The following is a 13,826-nucleotide window of genomic DNA, read 5'->3' on the forward strand; positions in this document are numbered from 1 at the left end:
CTTCTGACCTCTGCAGGCATTGCACGACACAGGTGCATTTACCTACATGCAGGCAATACATGCATACACATAAAATTTTAAAAATTAAATAAAATTAAAAAAAAAATTAAAATATATCTCTGTGAGTTCAAGGCCAGCCTGATCTACATAGTGAGTTTCAGGCCAGCTGGGGCTACAGGGAAACCCTGCCTCAAAAAGACACCCCCCCTCAAAAAAAAGTGTATATACGTGTGTGTGTGTGTATGTGTGTGTATATATATATCTTCCTTCTTTAAATATGAATTGGTTCACCCAGAAAATAGCTTCAGGGGCATATAGTAAACTAATGATTTTGAGAATCCCATGGAACTGGAGTTTGGGCAGTTGTTAGCTGCTGTATGGGTGCTGGGATTTGAACCCAGGTCTTCTGGAAGAACAATCAGTGCTCCTACCCATTGAGCCGTCGCTACAGCCCTAATTGTTTTATTTTCATAAGAAGATAAAAGTCTATTAAATAAATATCTTTAGAGTGAGAAGAGAATTTAATTAAAAGAGTAATTTGGTATGTGAAAAAGCAGTCAAGGGACATTACATGTAATCTGCTTTACTCATTATAACTTTGTATACATTTATTTATTTTGTCTTTTTGAGGAAGGGTCCTCCTGTGGCCCCATCTGGCCTGGAATTCACTATGTAGACTAGGTTGGCCTTGATTTCAAAGAGATCCTCCTGCATCTGCCTCTTGAGTGCTGGGATTAAAGGTGTGTGCCACCATGACCAGAAATATTTTTTTTTTCAATGTGTGTGCTGATATTTCTGTTTGGGTACACATGCCACAGCTCATGTGTAGATGTTAGCAGACAAAGAAGACAGCTTTGTGGAATCATTTCTCTCCTTCCACCTTTATGTGGGCTCTGGGTACTGAACTCAGGTCACTAGGCTTGGTAAGGCAACTGCCTTTACCTGCTGAGCCATCTCACTGGCCTATGTGTGCATTTTTCTTGACTTCTTTTTCTATGCTTCAGTTTTTCTTTTCAAGACAAAAATAATTATGGTACTAATATAGGACTTACTGTGGGAGTAGATTAAATTTGTGAGGATTACTGACACATAGTAAGGCTTACTTAGCACTGTAGCTAATGGAGTAAGTCAGAATGTTCCAATGCCAGATTTGCAGATTCTTATCATTCCTCAGCTTATAGTTTTTGTTTCAGCTATGGTTTCAGTTTTGAGGTATAATCTGTTTCAGCTGACTTCTAAATGGCTATATTACGTACTTTTTTGGCTCTCTCTCTCTCTCTCTCTCTAGCACTTTTATGATAAAGATCTCAGATCTAAGCAACGATACCATTTAGCCAGTTAAGTATTATATCATTAGAAATGAGGTGTTTGGAAATTGTGAAACATCTGCCTTAATTTTTTTTTTTAAATGTATATACAGTGTTACTTTGCAAACAGGAAAAGTTCACTTTTTTTTTGTGGGGGAGAAGGTGGTTTGGGAGGTGACTGCTAGGGATTATAATTTAGAGTTAATTTTTGTATTTTCCTATGTCCATTTTCAAAGCATTAGTGAAGTACAGTTATTTAATGTGGCTTGCCAGTATTATTAACTTAACCCAGTGTGCTCCTAATTTAACATCTCCTTTAAAGCAACATGATTATCTTCTATTGGGCCAAAAAGACATGTATGCACTAAAATAATACATGATAGTTTCAAGGATAAATACAATAGTAAGTGTATGTATATCAGAAATAATTGCTGCTAGACAGGGCAGCATGTGCCTGTAGTCCCAGCCATTCCCAGCTACTGGGGAGGCAGAGACAGGAAATTTCCAGGAGCCCAAGCATTCAGGAACATCCTAAGCAATGCAAAGAACCCCCTCCTCTGTGGGGTGGGTGTGTGTGTGTGTGTGTGTGTGTGTGTGTGTGTGTGTGTGTAGTAAATGCATTTGTGAACAGGTGCACTCTCCCATTCAGACACATGTAGAGACCAGAGGTTCATGCTAGAGTCTTCTTACAGTGCTTCTCTACTCTCACTGAACCTGGAATTTGCTATTTGGCTAGAGTAACTGGCTAATGAGCCCCCAAGATCTACCCGTCTTTGCCCTCCAGCCCTGGGGCTACAGGTGTGTGCTGCCACACCAAGCTTTTCCTGTGAGTGCTGGAGATCCAAACTCAGGTCTTCCATGTTTGCACTTTATACTTATCCAGTCCCCCTCCCAACCCCACCTTTTTTTAAAAAAATATTTATTACTTTTATTTTATGTGTATGTATGTGAGTGCACCCGTGTTGTACAGTGTCTCTGAGGTCAGAAGAAGGCTTCGAATTCCCCTGGAACTGGAGTTAAGGATAGTTAGTAGCTGTCGTGTGGATGCTGAAAATTGAACCCAGGTCCTCTGCAAGAGCAGTCAGTGCTTTTAACTGCTGAGCCATCTCTCCAGCCCACCCAATCCCACTTTTTTAAAGATTTATTTAATCGTCATTTATGTGTATGTGTGTGGGTGGCGGTAGCATGTGCACAGGAGTGTAGATACCTGTAGAGACCAGAAGAGGTCACTGGCTCCCCTGAAGCTAGAGTTACAGGTGTTTGTGATCTGCCTAGACATGAGTGAAAGGAGCCCAATTCAGTCCTTCTAAAGATCAGGGTGTGCTCTCGATGGCTGAGCCATCCTCCTGCCTTTATTTATTTATTTTCTTAAAGAGAAAAGAAATGCAGAAGATTTTTGTTTTTGTTTTTATTTTGAGACAGCTGGTCTGGAATTCACTATGTTGACCAGGCTGGCCTCAGTCTCAGAGAGTTCCGCCTGCCTCCATCTCCTGAGTGCTGGGATTAAAGGCTTTTGCTACCATACTGGGCCAGAGGATGTTTTCTAAGCCCAGTGATAATCAGATTTGTTTTAGGAAAAATATTTCTTGTGAGAGATGTATAATCTAGAAACAGGAAAGCAGGCTTAGCTTGTCTGTTTTTTAAATATTTATTTTTTTTATTTCATGTATATGAGTGTATTGCCTGCATGTAAGTAAGTACCTGTGTCATGCAGTGCCCAAGGAAGTCAGAAGCGGGCATTGGATCCTCTGGAACTGGAGTTACAGGCGGTGCTTGGAATTGAACTTGGGGCCTCTGCAAGAGCAGCCAGTGCTCTTAACCCTTGAGCCATCTCTCCAACCCCTTTGTTTTTTTGTAATATTTATGCTGATATTTTCTTTCTTTTTCTGTGTTACACTTTAAAAAAACAATCCAGGCAATTTAAACCAGGGGAGAGAGTATGGCAGAGAAAGATTAACAAAAGATTATGAAAGACAACTTTTAACAGTTGACTCCATCTTTAATAAAGGATCCTAGCTAGAAGTTGGAATTAACTCAGGTTTTCAGCTTTGGTAACTATGAATGGTAATTGTCCTAGTTTGTTTTTCCATTGCTGTGACAAAACACTCTGACCAGTACCAACTTGGGGAGGAAAGAGTTTATTTAGCTTACATCTCCCGGGTCGCAGTTCATCAGGGAGCCCAAGGTAGGAACTCAGGGCAGGAACCTGGAGGCAGGAGCTGGAGCACTGGCCATGGAGAAGTGCTGCTTGCTGGCTTGCTCCCTTGGCCCCTGCTCAGCCTGCTTTCTTAGGCAGCACAGGCCCACCTGCCCAGGGGTGGACTGGGCCCTCCCACATTACTCACCAATCAAGAAGGTGCCCCATGGACATGGCCACAGGCATTCCCCAATTGAGGCTTCCTCAACCCAGGTGTGTCAGGTTGACACTAAAGCTATCCAGCACAGTAATGTTCTTAACAGAGATTGGGAGGGAACATAGGGAAGGAATAGTGTTGCCTTCGGACATTGAATTAGAGGAGTTGTCTATGGGACATCATTGATGTTTCATTATTTGACATTATGGGTTTGGCCCTACAGCAAGAGGAGCAGAGTCTTGAACAGAGTTTTTGGTCATAAGTCATCTACATAGACTGTTGGCTGAAGCTATGGGAGTGAGTTCACTTGAGAAACGAATTTAAATCAAAGAGACTAAATTCTCCTCGTTCCATCACAGCTGATCTCTGAGAGCCAGTTAATAATATAGTGAACCTGACCTTTTCACCATAACAAATTCTTTGTTGTTTGAGGGATTCAAAATAAAGAAACCAGGTTCTGTGGGTCATGGTGGTACATACTTGTTGTTTGAGTACTCCAGAGTCTGAGGCAGAAGGATCACAAATTTAAGACCAGCCTGGGTTACCTATCAAAACTCTCTCTCTCTCTCTCTCTCTCTCCCCCTCTCTCCCCCTCTCCCCCCCCCCCAAAGAGGTCATTCTTTCTTGGATTGGTAAAATCTACAAGCTTTTCTGTACTTTTGCCATATATATATACTTAGGTTTAAACTTCGTTTCTACATATGCATTGTCTATTAGTAAACTATTGAATAATGTGCATTTTGGGGAAAGGAATTTGACATTTGGGAAATTTCAATTCATTTTAAAATACATGTACTATTCAGGCATGGTGACATGCGTCTTTAATCCCCAGAAGGAGGCAGAGGCAGGCGGATCCAGGCTAGCTTGGTTTACATAGTTCTATGCTAGCTGGGGCTACAGGGAGACCCTGTTTCAAAAAACCCAAAAATCAAAATAAAATACATGTACCACTTGGTCATCCTTTTCCTCATCCTCACTCTACTTTGAAATGGTGATGTGTGAAAATGTTGAAGTTAAAATTTGAGTCAAATTTTATGTCAGAGGTGGGTACAAAAAGAAACTTAGCTGAGTCATTGGTTTGCTACCTCTTTTATTTCTCAGTTGGACAAATAATTCTTGAAGTAAAGTGCTAGTCCTTAGTGCCTATTATTTTCTAGGCCTGTAATTTTTGAAACAACAAATATTTTTCTGCCTTGTTTTTTGAAACAAGCTTAAAATAATTAGCTTAAAAATAATTTTTGGCCGGGCGTGGTGGTGCATGCCTTTAATCCCAGCACTTGGGAGGCAGAGGCAGGCAGATCTCTGTCAGTTCAAGGCCAGCCTGGTCTACATAGTGAGTTCCAGGACAGCTGGGGCTACAGGGAGACCCTGTCTGAAAAAGACCCCCCCAAAAAAAAAATAATTTCCAAGTAACAAAGTAACTTCTATTCATGTAATCCTTAAATTTGTGTTTATTTTACATGTGTATGTTTTTGTTTTCTTTTGTTTGAGACAGAGTCTATTATGTTGTCTAGGCTGGCCTGGACTCCTGGGCTCAGGCAATTTCCCCCCCTCAGTCTCCTGAGTAGTTGACACTATAGGCATGTGCCACCACATTTAGCCATGCATATATTTTTAATGTGTATTTGGCAGGGTTTCTTTTTTTAATGCTTTATGTAGAAGAGAACTGTCACTCTAGTATATTGGTACATGCTGTATGAAATAAATACATACCAATTCTTAGTTTTGGGGTTTTTCTTTTTAACAGGTTTTGCACTGATTGCAAAAATAAAGTCCTCCGAGCATACAACATCCTTATTGGTGAACTTGACTGCAGCAAAGAAAAGGGCTACTGTGCTGCACTTTATGAAGGCTTGCGGTGCTGTCCACATGAGCGACACATACATGTTTGCTGTGAAACAGACTTCATTGCACATCTTTTGGGTCGTGCTGAGCCAGAGTTCGCAGGAGGGTATGAGTATGTAGTTTGCTAGAATGGGCTATCTAGCGCTTTGCTTCATTTTACTACTCAAAAATTTATTTCCATCACCTCTGCCTCACTACATATGATACATGTTTAAATTAAGGTGTATGTATAAAGATTATGCTTTCTTAATTAAATGAAAATATGAGAAAATTGGTCCCAGTATTCGGTTTAGTTCTCTGTTCCTTATTTCTGGAAAGGAGGTAGAACTGTTTTGGGCTTTCATTATAGATTATCATTTTCACTTGAAAATGATTGAAATGAATATTTCTTCATGCATTATCATGATTCATGATAGTTTTTGCATAGAAGTGAGATCTTTGCAGCAGGGGGTTAAGAAATGCTTTATTGAATGTAATTCATGAACTGTATCTTACATAATTATTAAGTTATATCAGAGCCTAACATGTCTCTGGTTTTATTATGAAAATGAAATCAGCAAAAGTTGATAGACTAAATCAAAACTATTTTCCCTTGTGTGTGTCAACTCTTTTGGGTGCCTACTTTCAGCTAAGCATTTTAGAATTCAGAGACCTCTTTTATCATGGTAGTACTAATGAACACTTACAATAGACTGGAACTAGAGGGCATTTGCCTGTGATTGAATTTGCATTTTTTCCACTCTCCATCAAACCAACTGACCAAGCAGCAAAAACAAACAAAAAACCCAGTGCATATTTTGCTATGACTGGATGTTGAAAGGAGCTACCATGTCTACTGTGAGGTAGACACTTTGACTTCGCTAGGCCCTAAAACACATTGCTTTACAGCCAGTTCCTGAATTATCTTATTTTTAGCAATATTAGAATTTAATTGTACTTGCATGTGTATTTCTCATTGGTTAAACACATACGTGTGTGTGCACGTATACATGTGTGATTGTCTTATTAGATAGCAAATTGTGTTTAAGACCTGAACTTACAGGCTTTACTATTTCAGTTAAGGCCATTAGGAATTACTGTTTGATTTGTCCTGTCCAGACGAAGAGAAAGGCATGCCAAGACAATAGACATAGCTCAAGAGGAGGTTCTGACCTGCTTGGGAATTCATCTTTATGAACGATTGCATCGGATCTGGCAAAAATTGCGGGCCGAAGAACAGACGTGGCAGATGCTCTTCTATCTTGGTGTTGATGCTTTACGAAAGAGCTTTGAGGTAAAAACAGTGGGCTACCTCTGTCTCTGATATTTATTAATCATGGACCAAATCTTACTGGATTTTTTTTGTTTTTTAGAGTCTTGCTGTGTAACCCTGGCTAGCCTATAACTCTCTATGTTGACTAGGCTGGCCTGAAACTTGCAATGCTCCTACTTCCGCCTTCTGAGTGTTGGAATTCTAGGCAGGAACCACCATAACCTGGTTGATTAGACTGCAGCCACTAGTGTCCATGATCCACTGATGCACATGGCTTCGTCTGAGGAAGGCCTTTGGGGAAGAGAGCTTTAGAAATTTGTGGGGTTTTCTTCACTTTTTAGTTCTGTTACTCTTCTAGTGTTTAGTTTTTAGATTTTCACAGAGTACAAAACTGAAGTTGCTGACTAAAAAGACATTGCTAGAGTTTGAGAGAGATGGGCTCAACAGGTAAAGGTACTTACCACCAATCCTGATGACCTGAGTTTACTCCATGAGACCCATATGATGAAAGGAGAGAACCAACTCCCACAGGTTGTCCTCTGACTTCCACATATGTGCGAAGTGTCCCAAGTGTTATTAGTGGCTAGAGAGATGTCTTAGTAAAAGTACTGGTTGCACAAGCATTGAGGACCTGAGTTCAGTCACCAGCACTCTTGTAAAAAAAAGTCAAGTACAGCAGTATACCTGTAATCTTAGCACTGGGAAGGCAGAGACAAAAGGATCCCTGGGGCTTGCTGGTTAGCCAGCCCAGCCAAATTGGTGGCTCCAGGTTTAGTACAAGATCTTGTCTTAAAATAAGATGGTGAGAACCAGGCATGGTGGCACATGCCTTTAATTCTAGCAGAGGCAGGCAGATCTCTGTGAAATAGAGGCCAGCCTGGTCTACATAGGAAGTTCCAGTCCCTCTGGGGCTGTAGGGAGACCCTGTCTCCAAAACAAAACATTGAAAACAACCCCCCCCCCCCAATAGAGGGTGAATGATTGAGGAAGATGCCTGAAGTCAACTTGTGGCCTCCATAAGCACATGGACATGTGTTCACACATACACACATGTGAACATAAAAGAATGATGTTACCTAGCTGGGTATAGTGGCACATGTCTGTAGTCCCAGCACTTGAGCAGAAGAGGCAGGAGGATTATACATTCAAGGCCAGCTTGGGTTACAAAGTGAGACCCTGCTTAAGGGGGTGTGGCAGAAATACAAACAGTGCTTCTGAAATACAAGTAATGGAAAGTTAAAAGCAGCCAAGCAACACAATTAGAAACCTTTAACAAGGCCCAGTTTGTTTAGTGTGGAGTAGTTTGAAGCAAATACAGTATGTATGACATGATAGAAGAACTGCTTTTAGGGGCTAGTGGTATGGCTCAGTGCTAGAATGTTTGCTTAGTTTGCAGAAGGACCTAGGTTCATTCCCCAGCACTACAAAAACAAAAAGGATCTAAAAGAAGCACATTGAAGGTTTTTTTTCTTTTGTAATGCTACTGTTGTGCTTAGTGTTTGTTATTTGGTAACTTTTTTCAATTCTATAGAATGCATATTTGACTAATGAATGTTGGTTTTTATATATACATTTTGTGTGTGTGTGTGTGTGTGTGTGTGTGTCTGTGTATTAAGCCATGGTTGTAACCCTTTAAAGGGGTTGCCTATTCTTCTGTGAGTGGAATGACAGCCTTTTTTCCAGAAGCTCCCCATGAACTTTTAAGCATCCTCTTCTGAAGAGTGAAATTTTTCCTAGTTTTGCTGAATAGACTGCCTTAAAACATAAACAATTTAAAGATTTTTTTATTGGATTATCTTATGAAATTGCTGCATAAGCTATTAGTGCATGGTTCTATTTAAATTTAAGAAGTGGGAATTCACATGACAAAGGAAATTATAACTGATACTCTCCTTTGTTTTTATAATAGATGACTGTAGAAAAAGTACAGGGGATTAGCCGCTTGGAACAACTTTGTGAAGAATTTTCAGAGGAAGAACGAGTTAGAGAATTAAAACAAGAAAAGAAACGCCAAAAACGGAAGAACAGACGAAAAAATAAGTGTGTGTGTGATATTCCTACTTCCTTACAAGCAACAGATGAAAAGGAAGTAAGCCAAGAGAAGGTAGTATTTCTTAGTTACCAACTTACTAATCTCTATAGTTTTGTATAGAAATAATACTTTTGTAGATTTGGGTGTTTTTACTCTGCTTTTCCAGATCTGAGCTCGTGTAGTTTGTGTAATTGACTATTTTCTCATCTTATGTAAGCCAGTATCTTTTAACATCATGCATTTATTTTATAAAGACAGTGTGTTGGATAATTGTCTTTTTAGATCAAAGTATGGAATATTTGTGAATGACCTAGACCAGTTCTCAACTTGAGGGTCATAGAATCCCTTACCTCTTAAAAGTTAAGGTACCCAGGGTCTGGAGAGGTAGCTCAGTGGTTAAGAACACTGACTGTTCTTGGAGAAGACCTGGGTTTGAATTCCAGCACCCACATGGCAGCTAACAGCTGTCTGTAACTCTAGTTCCAGGGGATCTGACATGACAGTCTCTTCTGTCCTCCTCGGGCATTGCATGACACGGGTGCACTTAACCTACATGCAGGCAATACACCTATACACATAAAAACAATTAAAAAAAAAAAAAAAAAAAGTTAAGGTACCCAATGACTTTTTGTTTCTGTGGGTTATACTTAGTGTGTATTGTAATTAAAAAAAACAAAACAAAACTGGAGACATCTTAGGTCATTTAAAACTATAAATCCACTACATATTAATCCATTAAGATTTGAGAAAAAAAAAAAATAGGCCTGGCGTTGTGGCACAACCTTTAGTCCTAGCACTCAGGCAGAGGCAGGCGGATTTCTGTGAGTTCAAGGCCAAGTTTTCAACATTCTGTTGTTTCAAAATCTGAGTTTTATCACTGATGACAAATACTTCTTGTTGTTTTCTTTGAAGTGACAAACTGACTATTCATTTTTTTGAGGAAGTCTGTTAAATGAATAACCATAGTCTGTCTCTTTCTTTCAAGTGAAATTAATGTTGTAGGGGAAAAAAAAATTAGTTCAGCTTGCAACTCAAATTGTTGTAAATGTAGCTTTCCATGAGAGGGAAGGCTTGGAATGTGACGAAAATGTCTTAACCATATTCCCTGCCTTATCCTTTTAAGTGTTGGAATTACAGGCATGAGCCTCCATGCCTGGCTAGCTGTAGTGTTGGTTTGGTTTTTTGTTTGTTTGTTTGTTTTTTTGGTATGGATAATCTCATTTATTTTTAACCTTATAACTGCTATTAAATTAATGTTAAAGAAGTTAAAATGTAGCCATTATAGAAGTAAAACTTTTTACTGTCTCTTGATATTGATCCTCAAAGGAAACAGACTTCATTGAAAACAGCTGCAAAGCCTGTGGCAGCACTGAAGATGGTAATAGTTGTGTTGAAGTAATTGTTACCAATGAAAACACATCATGTACCTGTCCTAGCAGTGGCAGTCTTTTGGGGTCCCCTAAAATAAAGAAAGGTAAATAATCTTTTTAAAATTAACTCAGTCTATTCTTTCTTTTAAACGTAAGATCTATTGGAGATTTTTGGAACTAGAATTTAAAAATTGCTTTATCACCTCAAAAATATTGTACTATTTAGCCAGATACTATTTCTTTTCTTCTTATATTCTTTGATTTGTTATAGTTTACAGTAGACAAAAAGTGTGTAAATCCTAATCATATTTTTGTTGCTTTCTACTTTGCATAAGCCACGTAGAACTGGTCCCAGTTGGGTCGGTCTTTGTCTTGTATAAATTTATACTTTCACCTGATGTATTCACAGGCATGTCTCCACACTGTAATGGCAGTGATTGTGGATATTCATCTAGCATGGAAGGAAGTGAAACAGGTTCTCGAGAAGGTTCAGATATTGCCTGCACAGAAGGAATTTGTAACCATGATGAACATGGTAGGTTCAGATTAAGCTTCCCAGTTATTTCTACTCTATGGCTGATTTACGAGTATAATAAAAAGGATTATTTCTGCAGGTGAAGATTCCTGTGTTCATCACTGCGAAGACAAAGATGATGATGGTGATAGTTGTGTTGAATGTTGGGCAAATTCTGAAGAGAATAACACAAAGGGAAAAAATAAAAAAAAGAAAAAGAAAAGCAAGATGTTGAAATGTGATGAACATGTAAGTATCCTGGTCTGCAGTTTAAAACTTACTGTTGAAAACCTGTTTTCTGGGCTGGAGAGATGGCTCAGCAGTAAAGAGTACTGGCTGCTCTTTCAGAGGACCTGGGTTCAGTTCCCAGCACCCACATGGTGGCTAACAGCCATCTGTAATTCTACTACCAGGGGTTCTGACGCCCTCATCTGACCTCCTCAGGTATTGCATGACACAGTTGCACTTAAATGGTTGCAGGCAATACACCCATACACATAAAATAAAAATAATAAATTTTTTTTTTTAAAAAAACTTTTTAAAATTGCCTTGTACAGTTCGGTTGATAGTTTTTTTTTTTGTTTTGTTTTGTTTTTTGGCTTTTTTTTTTTAAGAATGAGTATTTATGGGCCTGGAGAGATGGCTCAGCAGTTAAGAACACTGGTTCTTGCAGAAGACCCGTGTTCAAATCCCAGTCCCCACATGGTAACTAACAATTGTCGGTAACTCCAGTCCCAGGGGATTAGACAGCCTCTTCTGACCTCCACGGGCATTGCACGTCACGGGTGCACTTACCTACATGCAGGCAATACACGCATACACATAAAATAAAAATAATAAATAAAATTTAAAAAAAGAGTATTTATACAGTACCATTAGTTGCTGATTTTTTTTTATGTGTGTCTATGGGAAGGAGTATTTATTTAACTTGAAGTCCAAGTGAGTCATACATGCACTTCATTCTTTTCAAAATACTTTATAATTTTAACTAGCTATATAATCTTGAGCAATTTGTTAGTTTTTCTCTTTGCAAAAATGATGATAATAATAGACCTTCTGTTAGGTCCTGTGAAGATGAATTGAGATTATATAGCAGATTGGTGTATCATCTGAGATGGGGTGAAGTGCCTTGTAAATGTTAGCTACTGCATTACTCAGTATCCCTTCTCTAAGACTTAGCACTTCACTGGGAATTTTTTTTGTTGTTTTGTTGTTGACTCTCTTGTCTATAGAGCCCAGGCTAACCTGGAACTATCTAGCTACCTGGGAATTTCTGTTCATTTTTTTTTTTGAATCATAATTGCTACTGGTTTTGCCTTTCAGATCCAAAAACTTGGAACCTGTATTATAGATCCAGGTAATCGAGAGACCTCAGGAAATAGCATGCACACAGTGTTTCACCGTGACAAGACCAAAGATGCACATTCTGAAAACTGCTGCAGTGCTGAAAAGGGTGGGCAGCAACTGCCTTGGTTTGAGCACAGGAAAAACGTACCACAGTTTGCAGAACCCACAGAAACATCATTTGGTCCTGATTCTGGAAAGGGTGCCAAGAGCTTAGTTGAACTTCTTGTAAGTAGTTCATAATGTCTTCCTGTGAATGAGGGATGTATTTGAAGGTTTCACTTGGGGAACAAACAGAAAGAGGTTAAGAAATGAACCATTATTCATTATTCCATTATTCTTGTGAGTTCATTTCTGCTCTTCTACTCCTGGTTTATGGAACTGCTTTGGTGTACATTGTCGTCTTCTCCTTTGTCTCAAAGTTAAGACTGGTTGGGAGAATTAGAAGTAGCATCATGCCTTAAATAATCCTGGCACTCCAAAGGTAAAGGCAGGAGGGTCAGTAGTTCAAGGTCATCCTCAACTACAAGTTTGAGGCCAGCCTGCCCTGCCCTACAGGGACAACTACAAACAAAACAAACTAAAGCTTGCATTCCAGATTTCTTCTTTCAGGTGTCTGTAAGATAAAAGCATAACTGATGTATTTCTTTTTTTTTTTGTCTTTTTGTCTTTCTGAGACAAGAGTCTCCCTGTAGCCCCAGCTGACCTGGAACTCACTATGCAGACCAGGCTGTCCTTGAACTCACAGAGATCTGCTTGCTTCTGCCTCCCAGGTGCTGGGATCAGAGGCGTGGGACACCATGCCAGGCATGACTGATATATTTCTAACTTGATACCAGCACTTAAGACTTTAGTTTACCAGGTGTGGCCGTGCATGCCTTTGATCCCAGCACTTGGGAGGTAGAGGCAAGCTAATCTCTATGAGATCAAGGCCAGTCTGGTCTATATAAGGAGTTCTAGGTCAGATGGGAAAAGTCACAAAAAGAGAAAACTAGGTTGAACTATATTGGATGCTAAATGACCCAAGTGCATAATGTGCTGGTGTTTGGAAAAGGGAAGAAAGAGAAAATTGGTGTCTTTTCCATTAAGTCCTAGTGACACAAAAATTTTGGAATACTAAGGGTTTTTACTGTTGTTGATTTCCTGATTTGTATATGGATATAAAGTTTAATGGTGAAGCTATGTAAAATACTTAAGTTCTTTAAAAGGCTATATTTTATTTAATTTGGAGAGATAAAAACATTTAAGAATTTAGAGGTAAGTCTGGTTATTTAAAAATGGGTAACTCTGGGGCTGGATAGTTGGCTCACGGTTAAGAGCACATGGCAGCTAACATCCATCTTTAACTCCAGTTCCAGGGGATCTGACTCCCTCTTCTGGCCTCTGTGACCTTGTGTGACATGGGTGCACTTACATACATGCAGGCAAAACACTCAGATACATAAAAAAATAAAATAAAAATGGGTAACTAGTTGTATTCATCTCTGATTGGCCATTTCCTCCCCTCCCCTCCCCTCCCCACCCCACCCCACAGGGTCCCTGTAGCTCCAGCTGGCCTGGATTCAATATGGAGACCAAGCTGGCCTTGAACTCTCAGAGATCCGCTAGCCTCTGCCTCTGCCTCCCGAGTGCTGGGATTACAAGTGTGCGCCACCACGCCCAGCTTCTGATTGGTCATTTTCATTTATTTATTGGTCTTTTTTTTTTTTTGTCTTTTTGGGACAGGGTCACCCTGTAGCCCCAGCTATCCTGGAACTCACTATGTAGACCAGGCTGGCCTTGCACTCACAGGGGTCTGCCTGCTGCCT

General features: G+C 39.6%; 1 protein-coding gene across 9 annotated transcripts in view; it reads left to right on the top strand.

Moving 5' to 3' along the window:
* Ggnbp2 (gametogenetin binding protein 2) overlaps positions 1-13,826 on the top strand; it is a 39,644-nt gene that overhangs the window by 24,203 nt on the left and 1,615 nt on the right. For 5 of the 9 annotated variants that reach the window (XM_029562481.1, XM_008831191.3, XM_029562485.1 and 2 more), the window contains 7 exons: positions 5,409-5,618; positions 6,605-6,779; positions 8,668-8,862; positions 10,117-10,264; positions 10,570-10,695; positions 10,775-10,923; positions 11,998-12,246. In XM_029562481.1, the coding sequence (XP_029418341.1) occupies positions 5,409-5,618; positions 6,605-6,779; positions 8,668-8,862; positions 10,117-10,264; positions 10,570-10,695; positions 10,775-10,923; positions 11,998-12,246 (1,252 nt within the window). The remainder of the gene's footprint in view (positions 1-5,408; positions 5,619-6,604; positions 6,780-8,667; positions 8,863-10,116; positions 10,265-10,569; positions 10,696-10,774; positions 10,924-11,997; positions 12,247-13,826) is intronic. The other 4 variants (XM_029562488.1, XM_008831208.2, XM_029562491.1 and 1 more) reach the window with 1 other exon arrangement.

Source organism: Nannospalax galili, unplaced genomic scaffold (genome assembly GCF_000622305.1).
Source record: "Nannospalax galili isolate Female #2095 unplaced genomic scaffold, S.galili_v1.0 scaffold1430, whole genome shotgun sequence".
NCBI lineage: Eukaryota > Metazoa > Chordata > Mammalia > Rodentia > Spalacidae > Nannospalax > Nannospalax galili.